General features: G+C 40.8%; 2 protein-coding genes across 6 annotated transcripts in view; both read left to right on the top strand.

Annotated features, from left to right (window-relative positions):
• Nucleotides 1-11,786: 11,786 nt before the first annotated feature.
• The window catches only part of ZC3H11A (zinc finger CCCH-type containing 11A), a 42,257-nt gene continuing 31,374 nt past the window's right edge, over nucleotides 11,787-22,669 (top strand). For 2 of the 5 annotated variants that reach the window (XM_035010258.1, XM_035010260.1), the window contains exon 1: nucleotides 18,180-19,268. The gene's annotated coding sequence lies outside the window, so the exon portion shown is untranslated. Of the gene's footprint in view, nucleotides 11,911-12,638; nucleotides 12,728-17,780; nucleotides 19,269-22,669 lie in introns of those variants that run through there. The other 3 variants (XM_035010259.1, XM_035010257.1, XM_035010256.1) reach the window with 3 other exon arrangements.
• ZBED6 (zinc finger BED-type containing 6) lies at nucleotides 12,725-17,082 on the top strand. Its single transcript, XM_035010255.1, has one exon. The coding sequence runs from the start codon at nucleotides 13,663-13,665 to the stop codon at nucleotides 16,600-16,602; it is 2,940 nt and encodes a 979-aa protein (XP_034866146.1). The 5' UTR covers nucleotides 12,725-13,662; the 3' UTR covers nucleotides 16,603-17,082.

Here is a 22,669-nt window from a genome sequence, read left to right as displayed (position 1 = left end):
TTTTTCTGCATCAATCTGTCTCTTCTCTTCTTTGGAAATCCAATGGCATAAATATTAGAACTTTTGTGTTTTTAAAGATTTTTATTTTTTAAGTAATCTCTACACCAAACGTGGGGCTTGAACTTACAACCCCGAGATCAAGGGTCACACACTCTACCAACAGAGCCCTCCAGGCACCCCAATATTTAGAACTTTTGATATTGTTCCACAGATCCCTAAGATTCTGTTCTTTTTTCTTCCCGATTGTTTTTCTTTTTGTTCTTTAGATTGAATACATTCTATCGATTTTCAGGTTCATTGACTCTCTCTTTTATCATCTCCATTCTGCTGTTAGCGCATCAAATGAATTTTTTAATTTCACATATTGCATTTTTCAGTTCTGAAATTTTTCTGTTTGGTTATTTATAGTTTCTATTTCTCCACCAAGAATGTCTACCTTTCCTTCGTTTCAGGCATGTTTACCTTTAGTTCATGAAGCACAGTTGCTTCCCTGCTTTAAAGTCTCTGTGGTAATTCCGAGATGCCTGGGTGGCTCAATCAGTTAAGCGTCTGCCTTTGGTTCAGGTCATGATCCCAGGGTCCTGGGATCAAGTCCCACATCAGGCTCCTTGCTCAGTGGGGAGCCTGCTTCTCCCTCTGCCTGCCGCTTATGTGCTCTCTCCCTGCTTGTGCGTGCTCTCGCTCTCTCACACAAATAAATAAATAAAATCTAAAAAAGAAAATGGTTTAAAAAATAAAAATTAAAAAAAAAAATAAAGTCTCTGTGGTAATTCCAAATTCAGGGTCATCTTGGGTTGGCATTTGTTAATGCCAGTTCTCGAGAACTGGTCACACTTTCTTATTCTTTTTATGTTAAGTAATTTTATATTGTACCCTAGATACCTCTTTTGAAGATTTCATTTATTTTTTAAGTAAACTCTACACCCAGTGTAGGGCTCGAATTCATGACCCTGAGATCAAGAGTCCCATGCTCCAGGGACTGAGCCAGCCAGGCTCTCCAATCCTAGATATTTTTAATATTATGTTGTATAAACTCTGGATACAATTAAAATCCTCTGAATAATTTTTTTTTCATTACAGCAGACAATCAACCCAGTTAAGTTCAAACTGCTAGTGATGCTTCACTTTCTGTGGGCAGTGGTTTCACCGTTGCCTCAGTTCTCAAAGCCTTTGCTGTGTTGGTTTGGATCTGATCCATTCAAGCACAGGTCCAGTGTGAGCCCGTGGTGTGGACGGGTTCCTATACAGAATTAGGTGGCCCTCTGCTCGTTCTCTCCTCCTCATGAGTTCTCCCGGCTCCCAGGCCCTCAGAGCCACCTTTTTGGTGCCTCTGGTCAGATGAGATATCAACTGGAATTTTAATTGCCTGACCTGCCAACAAAGCACAGCTCCACAGGGAGGGCCCACCTTCAGGGCAAAGCTGAGAGAGGGAAAAAGAAATGACGATTATATACATACATTCTCTTCAGTCCCCTCTTCCTGGTTCTTCTTTCCAGAAAGATGGGGTTTCCACCATAATTTAGCCTCTTCTCTCCCACTCCGGTAACACACGTTCAGTTTTGCAACTGGTACCTGCCATCAGGCCAAGGCTATGAGAGAAAAGGAAAAATTTGGAAATACAAGAAATTTGCCTCTATGTAGCTCACTTCTCTCCACAATTCATCTCCTTTTGTTGACTTTCAAGATCCTCATATACTTGGGTTTTTTTTAAAGATTTATTTATCTATTTGAGAGAGAACAGGGGGAGGGGCAGAGGGAGAAGGAAAGCATCTCAAGCAGACTCCCCACTGAGTGCAGAGCCCGACACAGGGCTCAATCCCATGATCCGAAATCAAGACCTGAGCCGAAATCAAGAGTCAGATGCTTAACCGACTGAACCACCCAGGTGTCCTCTCATATACTTGCTTTTTATGTTGTGTCCAGAGTCTTTAGTTGTAATCCATATGAGACAGTGGCTATCGTGGGCTTATTCGGTCTCAGACGGAACCAGAAACCTCACTTCTATTATTTTTATGTGGAGTTATTTGATTAAAAAGAAAATATTCTGGCTCATTCAGCCTGATGCAGGGTCCATGTTGGAAACTCTTGTATCTTCCATCAGATATCATTTCTCCCAGGATAAAAGCAGTTCAGATAATATTCTTTAAAATGTGATAGTTGGGATGTTACACAGAAAGGTTGAGAACCACTGGTCTGACAAACTATAGTTTATCTTTAATTCTGGCCACTCCGTAACCAGGGGTAAGCAGAAACACATTCAGCTGGCCACCTCATTGGGCCAGGGTTAGTTTTGAGGGTTTTTTTTTAATGCTATTCTCAACAGGCTTAGCCTCTTAATTAATTAGAAAATTAGAAAATTCTGCTATCCCCTGTTTTCTGTGTCTTTTTTATTTAGAGATTTTATTTATTTATTTATTTATTTGAGAGAGAGAGAGAGAACAAGCATGAGTGGGGGAATGGCATAGAGAGAGGGAGAAGCAGACTCCCCACTGAGCAGAGAGCCTGACCCAGGGCTCAATCCCAGGACCCGGGATCATGACCTGAGCTGACTGAGCCACCCAGGCACCCCTATTTTCTGTGTCTCAAGACGTATTAGGTTGCATTGTCTGTGTGCCTGGGGCCACCAAGCAATTCATCAAGCACTTGGTTCCTTTTCCTGATTCTTCTTCTCTCCAACTTTCACATGTTGGCACCCTAGGGCTGGGACCTGCATCTCTTTCCTCTGGCCTGATTCTCTCCCTAGGTGACCATTTCTTCCATGGAAGGAATGGTCTGTCTATGGGTTCATGACCCCCCTAAATTCCACATGTCCCATCTAATTACCTACTGGACATCTCTACCTGGCTCTCTGGTAGTATCTCAAGAGTTGTATATCTAAAACAGAGTTCTTAATTCCTCACTTCTAGATCTGGTTCTCCTCAGTCTTCCCCATCCCAGTAAATGGCACACCATCTCCTCAGCATCTATGTGCTTGGGCCCCAAACCCAGGAGTCATCCCTGATATCCTCTAAGGCTTGTTTCTGCCTCCAAGCCGCCCACTCTCTGCTTCTGCCCACAGCCATTGCCTCCACCATCATGTCTCTCCTAGATGGCAGCAAAAGCCCCCTGACTGCTCTCCCTGCTTCCTTCAGTCTTTGCCCATTCTCGGTATATTCTCTCTGTACAGCAGCTTCTACAGCAGAAATCACATCATTCTCTTGCTTAAAGCCCTTAAGTGGCTTCCTTTGGCAACCAGAATAAGCCCAGATGTCTTTTTGTGGTCTCAAAGGTGCCGCATGACCTGGTCCTGCCTCCATGCTCCTTTCTCACCATCCTCCCATATGCCCCAGGAGGAAGACCAGGAGAGTCTCTGGTCACAGAAGCCATGCGGAGAGAGTGTTTCCAAGAAGGATTGGTCCCTGTGGCCAGTGAGGTTGAGAGGCTGAGTGAGAAGGGGCACAGACGGGGTCTCTGGATTTGCCCACATGGAGGAGTTAGTGACTTCACTTCCTCCATTAGTAAAGTGGGTTCTTCTGAGGAGTATAGATTATGGAGAGTCTGTATCCAAGACATCATTAGTCTGAGTTCAAATGATTTTCCTTCTGCAGTGATAGTCCATCAGTCATTCTCAAACCTCAATGTTTATTAGAATCACCCAGAGGGCTTATTAAACTACAGCTTTTCTAATTCATTAGGATTGACACTTTGCATTCCTAACAACATTCCAGGTGTTGCTGAACCTCACCCTGTTTGACAAATAGGAAGCTACAGTCTTTTCCAGGGGTTACCTTCTGCTCTTTTTTGGGAATCCCCATGGTGCCTGTGTGTCCATGAATAGCCCGGGTCACTGCTTGCTACTTCAGCACCCTGGTGAAAAGGAGACCAGAACACCCTTTGAGCTAGACTCTGCCATCCCCGGTCCCTAATAGCCCCTTGGAGATGCCACTCTGACCAAGTCACCCATGCCTGCTGGCCTCTGCCCAGCTCGAGGCAGCCAAGCACCTGCTGCCACTTCTAATAATGGAACCACAGATCCACCACTCAGTAGAACTAGAAACCTGTTAATGTCACTGGTGTCAGTTTCTTGGCTTAAATCCCAGAAGTCCTGAAGGAATCAAACTCTAGTTTCCTGATTCCTAAAGGCCTTAATGTAGGCATCTGTAGGTTTCCCCAGACAGTAAAACTTTAGTGCAATGGGAAGGAACATGCTCTACCAAACCCAGTCAGAACCATCCCACTGCAAGGCTGCCCCACTTTCTGAGTGTTGAGCTCACTCAGTTCATACACATACCCTACTCTAGAGTCACCTCCCTCCACCTCCACCTGAACTCACCCTCCGTGCACACACTACACACCGTTAAAAGGTTAGCCCCATAGGGCATTAAGTTTGAGTCCGGGTCACTGGCTCCAGATCCATTTTCCCTCATAGGGATTTTCCTCTTGAGAATCTGCCCCTCCTTTCCCGAAGTCGAACTTTGGCTGGGCCTTCCCCACGCATCAGTCATGTCTTTGTAGCCTTAAATCTCAGGGGGGTCAGAGTTCCTGGTCCCTCTGTTTTGTGGGATGGGTTCATTTCTGAATAAATTTGTGGCTGCAGAAAGATACAAGGGATTCCACCACAATTCACTGATGACAGCAAACAAGCCCCCAAAGCAAAGAGATACACTGGAGGAAAGGCATTCTCAAACTGCCCAGGCCAGTAAAGCATTAACATGGTATGGATGTTCAAGAAAGGATATGGCCATTACTATTATTGCCGGTTTCTGCCCTCTCAGCCCATCTTTTTCCCCAGCCCAATTCCCCCTCGGGCTTTTCCTGCCCATCCCAGGGCCACAGCCCTAATCCCCACTCTCATTTCCTCCCACCCGGATTGTGCCCAACGCTTGACTACCTAATCTCTGTCCCTCCAGCATTTCTCTCCCCAAGTACATTTTGTCCTGCCCCTCCCTTAAACAAGAAACAATGAGTCCCTGTTTGTAATCATCTAAACTCCTCTCCCTGGCCTTCAAACCCGGCTCCCTTATCTCTCCAGTCTAAGCGTGTATTCCCCCAAATCCATCCAAACACACATCAAATGCCTTCAGGCACTGGAACTATAAAGATAAACAAGACGTTGCTGCTCTCAGTGAGTTCACGGTGTATAGAAAGAAGCAAATGAGCAATAAGCCAACTCCTAAATAAGAAGGCGTAGGCTGCTGGATCCCAGTCAATTGGTTGATTGAGGGTGAGGAAAAGGCATATGAGGCAGAAGAAAGCAGATGTGCGAAAACATGGGGGCTTGAGGAGTAGAACACATTCAGGTCACTCCAGGTCATTCCACATGAGGGAGCAAAGAACTGGAGGAGAATGGACTGACAATTTGGGGGGATGAAGAAGCAGGCAGGAATAAGATTTTGCATATTAGTAGATAGCCACAGAAGCTTAGAATTGATCCTAAGGTTAATGGGCAATAGCTGAAGGATTTTCAGTAGGGAAGTAAATTTTAATCTTAATATACAAGTTTGAAATTGTTCTGATTCATAGATAAGTCCAAATTAAGGGACATGTTTAAAATGTGTTTTAGGGGGTGCCTGGGTGGCTCAGTCAGTTAAGCATCTGCCTTCAGTTCAGGTCATGATACCGGGGTCCTGGGATCAAGCCGTGTCAGGCTCCCCGCTCAGCAGGCAGTCTGCTTCTCCCTCTCCCTCTGCCTCTCTCCCTGCTTGTGCTCTCTCTTGCTCTCTCTCTCTCAAATAAGTAAATAAAATCTTTTTAAAAATAAAATAAAATATGTTTTAAAGATCTTACAAAAGAGACTGGTATTTGTGAACATGGAAGGAAAGCTAAGAGGAGTGACCAGTATAGTTTGGATTATACTGTATGTATCAGGGTCTGTCCTATATAAAACAATAATTAGGCAGTTCATCAGGGAACGCAAAACTAGTCATTACTGGTATAACTGCCCTTCATTTTGCATAATACTGTGTATCTGCAAAGAATCAGTATTAATTCATTCATCACAGTGATAGGCAAACTGTCTTACACTGATTGTAAAAGACAGTACAAGTGAACTCTGTCTCCTCTCATGAGATGGATTAGATCACCTATTCAAATGATATGCATTGAAAAAATGTGAGTAGATTAATACATAAATGCAGTGTAAAACTCAAACACCAAAAGCCGGTGAAAAGTAAGCTTCTTCCCAAGCCACCTAGCAGGTTCCCCACTCCCTTGACCTTCCCCAGAGGCAACTACTCTTATAAATTCTTCCAAAGACCATTCTCTAATATTCAAATGGTAACATTTTATAATGGTCTTTTGCGTGTTTAGACACATTAATACAGGTGCATTGTGCAAAGCACATCCTTGCTTTTCATAACAGCATAGAACTTCATTGTACGGGTATACTACTTTAAATTTAGCCATTATCATATTTATAGGTTAAATCATAGCCATGTATATATGTCATTTCTGCTCCTGTGGGAGTACAGTACAGGACAAACTTTTAGATGTAGACTTGCTGGATCAAAGTATAGAGATATCCATTTTTACTAGTTTTTATAACAAAAGTAACATATATATAGTAAGACAAGATTTGAACCGGTACCAAAAAGTACAGTGAAAAATCTCCTTCCTACTTCGGACATCCAGCTCCACTTTCCTCAGTTCATCACTTTTCATCGATTCTCCAGAAGGTATTCCTTGCATAAGTGTGTGTGTGTGTGTGTGAGTGTGTGTGTGATGTTTAGATTATACTTGCATTTTATTTTTTATTTTTTAAATTTTATTTATTTGAAGTAATCTCTACACCCAACGTGGGGCTGAGCTCACAAGCCCAAGATCAAGAGTTGAGTGCTCTTCTGACTGAGCCCACCAGGCGCCCCTATACTTGCATTTTCGAAGAGAAATTCTGTGGTTGTTTGGAAGAGAGAGAAGAGAGGGCAAGATGGAGAGGCAGCAAAACCAGTGAAGAGGCATGGCAGCAATCCAGAAAATGAGCAGCAAGCGATAAAGGCCTACACTAAGCAGAAGCAATGGGAATGGAAAAGAAAAATGCAGATTCAAGAGGTACTTAGGGGGCTAAGTCAATAAGGCTCCTAAGTATTTGGACATGGGAGGTGAGGAAAAGAGAGGAGTCCTCATTCACTCCCAGATTTCTGACCTCAGTAACTGTGTGGATGGTGGGTGGCGCCATCCACTAAGACAAAGACGTCAGGAAGAGGAGGAGATGTTGGAGACACGAGGTGATGATTTCGTTTTGGTAAGTTGAATTTAAAATGACTCTGAAACATCCAATTGAATGATTCCTGTAGGCAGCCGGACGGAGATCTGGGTCAGAGATACAGATCTGAGTCACCACATAAAATTAATTCATAGTTGAAACCAGGGAAATGGATGGATAACCCAGAGAGAGAATGCAGAGTGAGAAAAGATGAGGGATGAGGACTGAATCCTGGGGAACACCAATGATTAAGTGAGGGACAGAGAAAGAGGAACATGCAAAGAGACTAGAGAACAGGCAGCCAGAGAATTTGGAAGGAAACCAAGATAGAATTTTGTTCTTTAAACTATGGGAGAGGAAGTTTAAAGAAAGAAAAAATGGGGACGCCTGGATGGCACAGTCTGTTAAGCATCCGACTCTTGGTTTTGGCTTAGGTCATGATCTCAGGGTCTTGAGATCAGCTCCACAATCAGCGTGCTTGGGATTCTCTCTCCCTCTCCCTCTTCCCCTCCCCTTCCCTCCCCTCCTGGCATGTGCACACGTGCTCTCTCTCTTTGTGTCTCTAAAAAAAGAAAGAAAGAAAGAAAGAAAAATGGTGAATGAGTGTCAAATGATTGCATAATGATTTGGAGTTGGACAGACGTGGGTGTGAAGCCTGACTTTGCTACTCACTAGCAATGACCCCTTGGACTCATCACTAGAACTTTATAAGTGTTTGTAAAAGAAGGTTAATAATATTACTTATCTAATAGGAATAGATAATAGTAGTAATCTAACAGTTATTTTGAGGATTCAATTGGATAATGGATATAAAAAAACTGTTAGTGTATTGCCTGGCACATAATAAACTGTCACTATAAGCTGGTTACTAAAAAGAAGAAAAATAGGCACTGAAAAGGAGCCATTCAATTTAAAATTTGACCACACTACAGTAATTTCAGAGAAGCCATGAGGATGTAAATCTAAATGAAATACATTGAAGAGTGTATGTGAGGTGAAAAAGTAGCCAGTGATCTTGGCAAAAAAGATGAGAAATTAGGTGTGCCAGAGAAAAATTAGGAACTGAGCATAAGACTTCCTCACCATCCAATTTTTCTTTCTAAATAGAAGGAGGAATCTTGTATGTTGCTAGGCTTTGGGGAACAATTATAGAGAGACAAGTTTAAAATACAAGGGACTGAACATCACCACTATTTCAGTCTTTCTGAGACACAACTTTGCACACTTTCTACCTTTCTACAAACTTTCTCCCATTTTATTCCTGTTCCAAACCCTTCGAGGAACCCCTATTGTCTAAACAATATTATTCAAATGCCTTCCCAACATCCAAGGTCTTCCACCTTGAATTCTTGATTCTTGCTCCCACCTACGTTTACAATGTTCTCTCTTTCTCTAACCTGGGGACTCCTCCAGCTGAATTTCTCTCCTCACCCCTTCAGGAGGTTTCCTTACATAGCTTCTTTCCTTGTCTTCACTTACCTCTCACCTCTGGCCCACGTTCGGGCAACTCAAGTCTCACTCCCTCCAGAAAGCATGTCCTGAAACACTGCACTTTTCAGTGGCCACCTCCTTTCTAACCCTTCTAGAACTAAAGTAGAGGTTGTAGACCAGCCCACAAAGTGATTTCTGTTGTAGTTGTTTTATCTGGATTAGCTTCCAAGTTGACAAATCAGAAATTTTCAGATAAAACTCTGAATTTTCAGCTTCTCTTTAAAAATCAGAAGATAGGGGTGCCTGGGTGTCTCAGTCAGTTGAGCGGCTGCCTTCGGCTCGGGTCATGATCCCAAGGTCCTGGGACTGAGCTCCGCATCGGGCTCCCTGCTCAGCGGAGAGCCTGCTTCTCCCTCTCCCTCTGCCTGCCACTCTGCCTACTTGTGCTCTCTCTCTATCCTTCTGTCAAATAAATAAATAAAATATTTTAAAAATAAAATAAAAATCAGAAGATGTGGTGACAGTGAGTCTGCATCCCCTCTTGGCAGGAATGGGCTGGAGTTCATCGTTAACAGCTGGCCCTTTGGCTAGGGCACGGACTCCAAGTTTTATCCTTGCAGTTGCTCACTGTACTCATATGTGCCTGGCTCATGTAAGTATTTGAGTTTGTAACCCCAAGTCTAAACCATGGCTGGACACTTGGTGTGCACTACCTGGTAGTTATTTAGCTTTATATTTATCAGGTCTTCCAGAAAACTTCCACATGGGCATTTCCACACCTTAGGCCCATTTGGGATCCCCCACAAAGCCTAGCACAGCAAGCTAAACGTAGGAGTATAGTTAGTGTAAGGTAACTGAGGATGATGAGGATGAAAACTAATCTGTCTTTTCTTAAATGACCCATCACCCAATAAAACCAGTTGCCTCATTCCAAAATTAAATACCAAGAAAAAAAAATTCCATACAAGGAAATAAAACAACCTAAGAATGCATTGGGAGTGAAGAGGTGAAGGCAGTCCTAGGAAGGTTGATTTCAGTGAAACCAGTTCTGGTCTTGCAGCTAGAGCAAGATGCTGAAATTTATCTGTTGTAGTTAGTTAGCAGATGTTTGTGATTTCTATTTAAGGCTTCTTGCTAGAAGGCTCTGCTGGTCCCTATTTCTTCACTCGTACCAGACAGCTGAACCCCAAAGGCAGGAAGAAAAAGAGGAGGGATGATGGATGCTGGTGATGGACACTGGGTTAGAGACATGTTGGTGTAGAAATGGCTTTCAAGAATACCCCTATTACCCACTGTGCAGACTCATCTGGCATTATGACCCAAAGTCATAGGGCAAGAGGTCAGATCTTGATGTAAGTGGCATGTAGATTATGGAGAAGAGACAAGGTTTGAAATGTATGGAGCCAGAAGCTAGACTGTGGAAAATTCTTTCAATCATCACACTTGTAAAATTGTCAGTGGAAGATTCAGTTACCACTAATACCTGGTATGGTAGCAAGCATCCAAGATAGGCCCCAGTGATCTCCGCCTCACATTGTTCATATCCTGCTGAAACTTACTGCCAAACAGCCTTACAGTGGAATGGGAACTGTTAAAAAGAATAAGGTAGGCCTCTAAGCACTGATGACCATTAAAAGATATTCAAGATACATTGTACAGTGGGGAAAAAAGCAAACTGCAAAACAATATGGATAGTATGGATAGTTTTAGCTTGTTCATATCTTTAAAACACTGTATTTCTTTCTATCTAAAACATATATCCTTTCAACTTTTAACATCTCTGATTAATGGCTGGGTTTTCTGGTTTTTGGTTGGTTTGTTTGTTTTTTTTGTCTTAGAGTTCTATAAAATAAGATGCGTCTTATTGCTTTAGATTTGATGAAATATGATATAACTATATATCGTATACCAATCAGAACAGGACTGCAGCTTGTAAAGCCCTGGGCTGAAAACCCCTTCAGCTGTTTGGCTAGCCTTCTGCTAAACTTTTCAGTTAAACACCCTAGGTGTTGTGGCACAGACAGAAATTGGTTATCAGGAACCTGCTTGTTGGGCCTGGTTGACATGGCAATCACAGAGTATTGTCATGTAAGGCAGGGATTGGGGCTAGGATTCTAATGTTGTGCCTTCTCACTTTAAAAGGGGATAAAAGCCCAAGTGTGAGGAGACCTGGGACTGGCTGAGGCTCCCACACCAAGCTGGTATCTGGCGGAACAAGCCTGGGAGGAAATAAAAGGTGCCTGGAGTCCCATCTGCTTAACCATCAAATGTATGCTTTCTTAGTAATAGAACTGTATCCTTTATCCAAGCTGGGTAAAATGTTGCCACCTAAGTAAGTTCTGTTGAGCCACTAACCCAGAGGGGATCTTGGGCTCCTACTCCATCAGAGTAATAGACTTAGGTATATTTGCATACAAAAACGTTAGAAAGAATATATGCTAAATTAGTGAGAGATTATTTTGCAGGAATGAAATTAATGGAGAGGTCAATGTTCCACAATTGTATATTACTTAAAAAATTTAAAAACCACTTATATGTATTACTTTTATAATCAGAGGAAAAAAAGGTAAACACATCCAAATTGGAAAGTACAGTATAATGTTAATAATGAAGTGGCCAGGCGACCACTGGTTTTTCCTTTCCCTACGCCAACCCTCACGAAACTTGTAATGAGCATGAATTATTTTTTCAACACAAAAATTTGTTTTAAGAAATAAAAGCAATTCCCCCAAACCCAATTTCACCTCTTCAAATAAAAATAAAGGCACAGATCCTTCAACACTGCATGGGGAAAGTAGTTTATTTCTAAATGAAAACTATACATGGTTCAGGCGATTTACTTATGAACCAAATTCTATGGGGGCCTACTGTCTGGTAGACACAGTTCTCGCGGCTTTCTCGCTTATTACCTCATTTGATTAAAAAATTAAAAAAAAATTTTTTTTAAATCAAAGACGGTTTCAAGAAACCCGTAAGTTTCCAAAACCGCGTTCCCCCCAAAACTAAGACACCCCACGTCCTAGCACCTCCCCTCTCACGTGACCCTGTGACCCGGGGAAACCATCTTAAGCATCGCCTCATAGAGGAAACTACATCTCCCAGAATCCTCTCGCATTGCGTCGTGCTGGCACTTTTACCGGCCGGGTCTTAGAGCTGAGCCTGTAGCCAGGCGCCATCTTTGACGCTGGCAGTCTTGGATTTCTGCTGGTGCTGCTGCTGTGAGGACGGCGGGCGGCCCCGGCTAAGAAAGAAGAAAGACGTGGCAGCAAGCGGGAGTCGGGGACAGTGTCGGCGGTTCGGTAAAGTTTCTGTTCTCTGGTAACTAGACCCGTTTTTTGATTCCCGGTGGCTCGGGGCAGGGGAGGTGGGGGAGAGGGCGAGGGGAGTGGCCGCGGCCTCCCCTCGCCCCTGGGTTGCGGCCTAGCCCGGGAAGTCAGAGCGGGTCCTTCGGCCCCGCCGTAACGACCCCCCTCCCCTGCCCCCCGCCCGCCGCCCTCGCCGGGGCGAGCTGGGAGCCCCGGGCTCCCGCTCTCAGTTCCAGTCACCCCACCCCCATCCCTTGCACCCCACCCCCACGGCGCCTGCTCCTTCCCAACAACCTTCCTCCCCTCCCCCACATCCGGTGTTGGCGAAACCGTAGGAGCCCGGAGCAGCCCCGGAAAGCCGGCTTGTGCCCCGTCTCCCGGAGAGAGAACTGACACTAGCTTGCTTTCTTCGCGACAACAGTTTCCCTAGTTTAGCGGACCCCCACTGCCTAAATCCAACTGGGTGCCAGGAGCTGAATTTACCTACTCTCGTTCCTCTCCAGGGTCCCACTACTTGGGAGATATTCTCAAACTCCACATACTGAAAGCCACCGACCTTAATCCGGTATCCTACACCCCTTCCCTACTTTAATTAACTCCCACCCCAGCCCTCCGCATCGGAGTCAAGAACAACAGGGACACTTCCGTTCTCCTTGTAGGATTGATGAAACCGTAATGAAGAACACCCCCTAAAGTCCCATAATCGGTGCGGATTCCTATGGGGAAGGCCCATGTTGTTGACATCTTGCAGGCCTTGGTTCTGGACCTTGAGAAGGAGGCTGTGGAACTAGTGATAGCGATGCTTTTTAGGGTAAATGTATGTAGGTATTGGGGGAAGGGGAGGGATCAACCGAAAAGGAATCAAAGTGGTTTAAAGCTTAAATTTCAGTGTTTGCTGTTCATCTAGAGTTCCACTCATGGGTTACTAGTACATTTACAGGCAGTAAAGCTTCTCCAGTCTAAAAATGTCTGAAAACTAAATTTGGATTAACTCTTGATACAAACAGTAAATTGAAAATGCAGCTTGTGACCTTTTAAATTTTTATTCTCAAAACACTTTTTTTAGCCATCCGCATTTTTAAAAATTGTATTATTTATATTTAAAGCTGAAAGGGCTCAACTAGCATTTGCTGTTAATGACCAGTATGTGGAGTCTGCTTTATATTCCCAGAATTGACTTTTTGGGTTGTATTGTCAAATCACAGTCCTAAGGGATGAATGTTGAATGATGCACTATGTTTTTGTTTAAGTGAAATTTCCTGAAAATAATTAATTTCAGAATTAAGGGAAATTGATGTTACTACCATGACACATCATTAAAATATATATTTTTAAAGCTGAAGGCATTTCAAGGAGATGTAGTTCTTGATGAAGCAGAAAGGACATGGGCCTGGGATTTGGAAGACCTGGCTTCTAGCTGCTACTAACTCTATGACTCTGGGAAAGTGGGCCTCAAGTTCTTTTTTTCTATAACATGAAGAGATTGGACTATTTGAAATCAGATTCAGAACTCAGAAATTGGAAGGGATCATAAAACCCTCTAAGAAAAGAGTTTGGGAATGTTCTCCATTGCTGTCACTTTTCCTCCAAAAATAACCTGGCTTGAAAGTCATTGTTCCAAAGGGAATTTGATTCCCCATAGAAATTGGAGACAAGGTAATGCAATTAGAGAGGAACAGCTGTATTTCTGCTTGAGTAACAAACCCACTAACAGATTCTGGTACGAATTTTGGAGACATAAAGAGAATGAGTGTATGTACCTTAAGTGTACCAGTTTCCTCACTCTCTCCTGGCAGACGATGCAGCACTTTTAGTGGTGCTGGGATTCTGGGATGTGTTCCTATTAATTCGAATACAGATGAAGAAGATGTGGTAGAGGGAAAGATGGTGGCAGAAGGAATGGATAAAGAGGCAAAACTGCCTGCTAAAAAGAAAAGAAAGAAGGGTTTACGGATTAAGGGGAAAAGGCGAAGAAAAAAACTGATCCTTGCGAAAAAGTTTAAGGATTTGGGATCTGGGAGGCCTGTTGCAGATGCCCCTGCTTTATTAGCTTCCAGTGCCCATGAGCAGGATGAAGAAAGTCTTTTTGAGAGCAATATAGAAAAACAGATCTATCTACCTAGTACCAGAGCCAAGACTTCCATTGTATGGCACTTCTTTCATGTTGACCCCCAGTATACCTGGCGAGCTATTTGTAACCTCTGTGAAAAAAGTGTTAGCAGGGGCAAACCAGGCAGCCATCTGGGGACATCTACTCTACAACGACATCTGCAGGCAAGGCATTCACCTCACTGGACCAGGGCCAACAAATATGGAGTCACTAGTGGGGAGGAGGATTTTACTTTGGATGTGCCTTTATCTCCCTCTTCTGCTGGAAGCAATGGAAGCTTTGAATATATGTCTACTGATCCATTAGATGAAAACAGAATGGGTAAGAAACGTGATAAATCAGTATCTGATGCCCTGAGGGCAGAAAGAGGGAGATTTCTCATCAAAAGTAATATTGTCAAGCATGCCTTAATTCCTGGAACAAGAGCCAAGACATCTGCAGTTTGGAATTTTTTTTATACCGATCCTCAGCACATCTCAAGAGCTGTGTGTAATATATGTAAAAGAAGTGTGAGCCGGGGTAGGCCAGGTTCTCACTTAGGGACTTCAACTCTTCAACGACACCTGCAGGCCACACATCCCATCCATTGGGCTGTTGCCAACAAAGACAGTGGTGCGGTTGGAAATGGATTAGATGAGGCTGACACTGAGAGAAATGATCTCTTAAGCGATCCTCTGCATGGAGAGAAGTCTACAGGCAGCCATGATTTAACAGCTGAGGACCTTAGTGACTCTGATTCAGATGAACCTCCTGTGTTAGAGGTTGAAAATAGTAGAAGATCTGAGAGTCCTATTCCTGTAGCAGAGCAAGACGCTCTGACACACGCACAGGAGAGAGAAACAACGTATTCTGAAAATTCAGTCTCAAGTCAAATAAGTCAGGCAATTATTCAAATGATTGTGGAGGATATGCATCCTTACAACTACTTCTCAACTCCAGCCTTTCAGAGGTTCATGCAGATTGTGGCCCCTGACTATAGGTTACCATCTGAAACTTACTTTTTCACAAAGGCCGTACCTCAATTATATGATTGGGTCAGAGAAAAAATTTTCTTAACTTTGGAGAATGTTCAAAGCCAAAAGATCCACCTGACTGTGGACATATGGACCCATGACCCATCCACTGACTATTTCATTGTGACTGTACACTGGGTCTCTTTGGAAACTGCACCTTCTTCCAGTAATGGCAGGATCCCCAATTTCAGAAAGTGGGCAGTACTTTGTGTAACAGGGTTGGCCAAAGACTGCTTGATAACCAACATTTTACAAGAATTAAATGACCAGATTGGTCTGTGGCTTTCTCCTAATTTCCTTATTCCTAGCTTCATTGTTTCTGATAATTCCTCTAATGTGGTACATGCAATCAAAGATGGCGGTTTTACCCATGTGCCGTGCTTCCTGCATTGTTTAAATATAGTCATTCAGGACTTTTTTTGTGAGCACAAAAGCATTGAGAATATGTTAGTAGCTGCTAGGAAAACCTGTCATCATTTTAGTCATTCAGTCAAGGCCCGTCAGATTCTGCAGGAGTTCCAAAATGATCACCAACTTCCATGGAAGAATTTGAAGCAGGATGAAACTGGCCATTGGATTTCTACCTTTTATATGTTAAAATGGCTCTTGGAGCATTGCTACTCAGTTCACCATAGTCTTGGTAGAGCTAGTGGAGTTGTGCTCACCTCCCTTCAGTGGACTCTAATGACTTACGTTTGTGATATTCTGAAACCATTTGAGGAGGCCACCCAGAAAGTGAGTGTCAAGACCACAGGATTGAATCAGGTGCTCCCCCTAATCCATCATCTGCTCCTTTCTCTGCAGAAACTCAGAGAAGATTTTCAAATAAGAGGTATTACTCAGGCACTCAATCTGGTGGACAGTTTATCTCTGAAACTTGAAACTGATACCCTACTGAGTGCCATGCTTAAATCTAAGCCCTGTGTTTTGGCTGCTTTGTTAGACCCTTGCTTTAAAAACAGTTTGGAAGACTTTTTCCCTCAAGGTGCTGATTTAGAAACTTATAAGCAGATCCTTGCAGAAGAAGTTTGCAATTATATGGAATCTTCAGAGGTCTGCCATATTGCAACTTCAGATGCTTCTGGTCCCTCAGCCATCGTAGGAGCTGATTCGTTTACCTCATCTATAAGAGAAGGCACCTCCAGTTCAGGGTCTTTTGATAGCTCAGCTGTAGATAATGTTGCCATTGGAAGCAAAAGCTTCATGTTTCCTTCTGCCATAGCAGTAGTTGATGAGTACTTCAAAGAGAAGTATTCAGAGATCTCAGGAGGTGACCCTTTGATTTACTGGCAGAGGAAGGTGAGCATATGGCCAGCTTTGACCCAAGTTGCCATTCAATATCTAAGCTGCCCCATGTGTAGTTGGCAGTCTGAATGTATCTTTACTGCAAATAGCCAGTTTCACCCAAAACAGATCATGAGCCTGGACTTTGACAATATAGAACAGCTGATGTTTTTGAAAATGAACTTGAAAAATGTTAACTATGATTATTCTACATTGGTTCTGAGCTGGGATCCTGGGAATGAAGTTATTCAAAGCAATGAAAAAGAAATACTACCTTAATTTCTTTTTCCTTTTTCCATTTGAGATGGGCAACTTGTTGCTATGTTACTGTATCCTAATTGCTATAGTTGTTATATATAGTTATACTAATTATTCTTTATACACAAATCTGGGGAAACCTGAAAACACAAAACGTGCTGAAAATTCCTCAGAGGATTAATAATAATGCTGACAGTGAAGATTAAAAATTTCACAGTAGTAACTCAGTGTAGCTGTCTCTTGAAATTTTGTTTATACCAATTAAGAGAGAAAAGATATTTTTTAACTTAAAAAATATAGTGCAGCATTGAAAGGCTTTAGGCTATTTCTGGCTGGTAGATTGAACTTGTAATTTGGTTTTAAGTAAAAATTTCTACCATCATGGGAAGTTTGATTGCTCTGAAACCAGTGAAATTGAGGGAAAAACGCATACTAAGCTGGTATTCCTCCCCCTCTCTCCCATTTTTCTAGTTTTTTAAAAACCCTGATCCATACTTACAGCTTGACAAAAACAAAACTCATGAAATTTAGAAATTTCTAATTGCCTCCTCATACTGGTCAGCTTTATCATTTCAACTTACTGAGTGTGATAAAAGAGTTACCCTTTATATTTAGGATTGGATCTATGTAAAAGGGAAACACTAGAAAACTATCAGGAAAAATGTACTTTTAGTCTTTGAATAGCCTTTTTTAACTTTCAGAAAATAGTGTAAAAACAATAAAACAAAGATTGTATGGGTACTTTTTACAAATTTACGGGCAAATGACATAATAAAAAGTTTACAAAAATTGAAAAAGATTGAATGGGAATTGGAGTAAAAGCCCCAGGAGCACACTTTTGACAAACACAGTGTCCATTTCCCAAAGAATGTTTCTCTGCTTTTAAATGATCTTAAATGTCTTTAAATATATATGCTGAATGATCCATAATACTGTATTCTTAACTGTGAGATTGTTTTTTGGCTTCTAATCTTAGCTAAACATAAGCACTCAATATTTTCAGGTGTTAGGAATCATTACCTCACTGGTAAAATGAGAGAAATGATCTCAGTGAACTTTAAAGTCCCTTTCCACTCTTAAAGTATGTTTCTGTGGTTGAGTGGGAAGCCAGAAAATGATGACTTTTAGTAAAAGTCTATTACAAGTTTCAGACTGAATAACTAATGTAAGATCCCAATTTTTCCTTTTTTTCATTTTAGATTTGGGGATATTCCCTGCCCAAAAATTTCCTGGAAAATTGACTAGTATTAAGTGTGAGTAAAAGGTGTCCACTTTTTTTTAAGTTTTGATTTTAGTTTTGTCTTGGATAGTATTTGGCAAGATTTAGCCTAGAAATTATGTAGTATTTATTACATGAGAATCAAAACTGCTTTGTTACGGGGCTGGTTTCAAAATTTAGAACTCATTTCTATGTATCAAAATCGTTTTTTGTTTTTGTTTTTTGGGTTTTTTGTTTTTTGTTTTTTTAATTCTTAAATGGTAAATGTACCATTGTGAAATGAAATTTAAACTCCAAAAGTTTACCCTTTTACTAACTGGAGTAAATGAATAATTATAAAGTCTTTAGTTGTAGCCATCACTTGTAAAAGAAAAAAACAAACAAACATGAAACCAGGCTGCCTAAGCAAGCCTTTGCAGGGCCAATATTGACTGTCATGCCAGTGACACTGGTGTTGCTATAAAGGAAGAAAAAGTCTTCCATTAGATAGAAGCTTTCTGGATTGTGACAGTGCCAGTTCAGGACGGCTGTAATGCTGCTCTGCCTTCCACAGCGTGCTGCACCACTCTGTAGTTACTCGGTAACTATACGTTTCTATCTTTTTTGGTTAAACACTCCCTGAAGATGAGAAATATGATGTACATACATCCGTATTATACACATTGATTCACGTGTAAGGATTTCCCTTCATGTTTATTCTGTGGGCTGGGCACAATTTAGTGTAACATAGCAATACACGTCATGATACTTTGGTGTAAGAGTAAGTTCACTATTTTTATAATGAACCCAAATCTGAAGGCTTTTGTAGTGTATTTTAAAAGGGAAAACTTACCCAAATGTTTTATTTCTACACATTTGTGTATATGTGTGTGTGTGTGTATAAGCCAGTTAGTATATGTGTATATGTATATTATATACATAAAACACTTTATATTTTTTCATACAAGTATGCTTTTATTATACAGATAATAAAGATGGGGGAAGGTTTCTGTTTTTTTCTTAATAGGTGAAGAAATCTTGAAGACCAGAAATTGGATCTTATTGAATTTTGGTGTTCTTTTTCTTTTTTCTTTTTCTTCTTTCTTTTTAAATTATATTGTTCGGCTATGGAAGATGGATTTTTTTTTTTCCAATAATCCTTTGACTCTGAAGTTCATCTTTAAATGAACTCTCTTTTTTGTTGGTTTTTATTTTTGTTTTTGTTTTTGAGGAGATAACTAAGCCTAGCTGTCTCCAGTCTGACAAAGGTTATTCGAATGGACTTAATCTCCCAGTAGTTGGGAGATGTTTTAAAAACACGTCCTGTGTTTGAATTGTGGCTGAGAGGTTTCCTTGGCAATGTGAGGAGGAAAATTCTTTCTGCCCCATTATTATTAATTCATGGATTGAGTGTTGGTTCGACCTACAGGCGTAATAGATTGGAACTCAGTGAAGACACAGAGGTTCCTGTTGAGAGCAACCAGCTAATGTAAGTGTGGGAATGGGTTTTTTCTCATTAAAGGAGTGAATATTTTTGTAATTTAAGGCATAATTTTCCTGGATCAGTAAGAAATTAAAAAACCATTGTCAAGATATTTTTTTCTTGTAATTACTTACAAGCTTTTGGTTTGGGGATGGAAACATTTCCTTCCCCTCCCCCCTTTTTTCATAGTACATGCACTTTATAAAAAAGGTAAAAACAATATACCGAGGTGGAATCTCCCTGTGATTCCATTTCCTCTTAGGAAAGCACTATCAGTAGTTTATCCATGACATAGTTCCATGCACATAGCTGTGCCTCATCTGTTTTTTTTTTTTTTTAAATGACAAGATAGTATTCCTTTATATGGAAGTGCTGTAGTTTAACAGATCTCTCATTGATAGACATTTGGAGTTTTGCCATTAAAAATAAAAATAGCCCACATCCAATAACAGCCCTTTGTGAGCTATTTCCCGAGAACCAGCTCTCAGATGTAAATTTGTAGAATTATTACAATTCTCTAAAGAGGTTGTACCAATATACTGAGTAATTAATGATGTCTTTTTTGATTTGTAAAAGTTCTTGACATACCCTTTTTAGTAAAAATACTAATCTTTGGTCATGTTGCTGATCTTTTGCTATATAAGTGTTTTCCATTTTATGTAGTCAAATCTGTCAATTTTATCATGATTTTTAACTATGGCATCATGCTAGGAAAAGTTTTTTTTTTTTCCAATCTGAGCTTATAAAAAATATATCATGTATTTTTTTTTTTTTGCAATACTTGGATGGTTATATTTTTTATATTAAAAATGTAATCTAGGACTACCCTATGATCCAGCAATCACACTACTAGGTATTTATCCAAAGAACACAAGAATACTAATTCAAAGGGTTACATGCACCCCATGTTCATTGCAGCGGAAACAGCCCAAGTGTCCTTCAGTTGATGAATGGATAAAGAAGATGTGTGTGTATATATGGAGCTAGAGAGTATAATGATAAGCGAAATGAGTCCATCAGAGAAAGACAGATACCTTATAATTTCACTCATACGTGGAATTTAAGAAACAAAAGAGCAGAGAGAAAAGAGAAGCAAACCAAGAAACAGACTCTCAACTGTAGAGAACAAGCTGATGGTTACCAGAGGGAAGGTGGGTGGGATGATGGGTGAAATAGGTGATGGGGATTAAGGAGTGCACTTGTGGTGAGCACCGGGTGTTGTGTGGAAGTGTACAATTACTATTGTACACCTGAAACTTGTATTACACTGTTTGTTAACTAACTGGAATTTAAATAAAAACTTAAAAAAAATTAATCTAGGGATTGTAGTTATATGGCATTGCCTCTCCTTCCCATAAGCATGGTCAATAAAGGTGTCAAATATTGCTTTCCTTTTTGCTGAGCACAGTTATGAATTCAGAATCTTTTTTTTTTTTTTTTTTTTTTTTTTTTTTTTTTTTTGAGACAGAGTGAGGGAGAGAGAGAGCATGAGCAGGGTGGAGGAGCAGGAGATGGAGAAGCATACTCCCGGATGAGCAGGGAGCCTGATGCGGGGCTCGATCCCCAGGACCCTGCGATCATGACCTGAGCCGAAGGGAGACGCTTAACCAATTGAGTCACCTGGGCACTCCCAGAATCTTTCTTAGTATAGTGCTTTAGTTAGTGAGCTAAAGCCTCTTTGCCATCTTTGCTTTTATTCCCTTAGAACCTTTTTATATGCAGTAGAAATGGTTTTTTTTCAAGTGGGAGACCAAATTTTTTTGTTAATTTCAAATGCTACTTTTTTCACAAATCACATTTGTGGACTTGTTTAAATTCTGTTGATCTTAAAGTCATTTGAGAATATTAAATGGTATATTTCACATCCATTATAATATCAAGGAGAGTGAGGTCCTCTCTTCTAAAATTTTTCTTTATCTTAGTTATTCTAGATGATTTTATAGTCCATCAGGTTCCAATAATAAACTATTCATTTGATGTATACATTATTTGGAGAAATAAACTGCTTTAAGCCTCTACTCCATTCTCTCTCCATTATCCAGGTCTTCAGTGCCTTGGTAGCTTCATAGTTTTCAGTTTTTAACTTAATGTAGGTTTTGTATACTTACTTGTTTTCTTCTGTATGTTTTACAGCTTTATTGTGAATGGGACTTTGTTACCAAGCTAGCACATGGGAAATTTACTGATTTTTAAAAATACCTTATTAAATATGTTTTAGTTGATTGCTAGATTTGCTAGTTTGCAAGCATATAATCTGTAGGTACTACATTTTTTTTGCCTCCTCCTTTCTAGTCTTTATACCTTTCCTTACTTCATGTGCTAGACTCGGAAACAGTATTGACAGATAGTGGAGACAACAAGTGCTCCTTTTTTGTCTGGAATGAGGTCACTTCCAGTGTTTTACCATATTGCTTGTGCTGATGGTTTCTGATGATTGAGTGCATGTATGCTAAGGAGGTTCCTTGTAATTATAGTAAGTTTTTATCAGGGGTAAATGCTGCATTTTACCTTTTTTTTAAAGCCATTTTATCTAAAAAAATACCATTTTTAAATCCCTTTTTTAAACCATGTTTTCCTTTTTGAAATTTTAAGATACCTGGGGCGCCTGGGTGGCTCAGTCAGTTCAGTGTCTGCTTTCGGCTCAGGTCATGATCTTGGGGTCCTGGGATGGAGCCCCATGTCAGGCTCAACTTGGAGTCTTCTTCCCCCTCTCCCTGTGCCCCTCCCCCTGCTCATACTCGCTTTCTCTGTCTCTGTCTCTCTATCAAATAACTAAATGAAATCTTAAAAAAAAAAAAAAGGTTTTAAGATACCAGAGTTTTTGTTTTTACCCACCCTTTACTCATTACATTTGTTAATGTAATGAATTTTTTAAAAAGATTTTATTTATTTGTGAGAGAGAGCGCATAAGCAGGTGGAACGGCAGGCAGAGGAGGAAGCAGGCTCCCCACTGAGCAGGGAGCCTGATGTGGGGCTCGATCCCAAGATGCTGGGATCACGACCTGAGCCAAAGGCAGATGCTCAACCAACTGAGCCACCCAGGTGTCCCTAATATAATGAATTTTTTTAATGTTAAACCATTCTTAGTCCTGGAATAAATGTTTTTTGATTATGTGATCTTACTTTTTTAATATACTGTGGTTCAGTTTGCTTTATTTTGGATTTATCAGCTGTATCATAAATAAGATATCCAAAGCAGTTGTTTTAAAACTTTTTTAAAAAGCAGTGAAATAGTGGAAGTGAAGTTCTTTTTCTCAACTTAGAATACTTCCTTAAGTAATTTTTTTCAAGAATACGTGGAGTATATAGATGGTATACTTTTTGAGACCTTGTCTAAAACTTCTTCCAAATCCTGAGATCTTGAAATGTAGTTTGAAAGGCCAAATCTAAGGTCATAATCTCCCCTT

The sequence above is a fragment of the Mirounga leonina genome, unplaced genomic scaffold (assembly GCF_011800145.1).
Source record: "Mirounga leonina isolate KUSES-001 unplaced genomic scaffold, KU_Mleo_1.0 Mir_154, whole genome shotgun sequence".
Taxonomy (NCBI): domain Eukaryota; kingdom Metazoa; phylum Chordata; class Mammalia; order Carnivora; family Phocidae; genus Mirounga; species Mirounga leonina.
Note: the sequence above shows the minus strand (reverse complement) of the source record. Positions and strands in the feature narration are given on the sequence as shown.

Excerpts from the sequence above, each read along its gene's own strand:
- ZBED6 (XM_035010255.1), top strand. The coding sequence starts at position 13,663 with ATGAGTGTATGTACCTTAAGTGTACCAGTTTCCTCACTCTCTCCTGGC.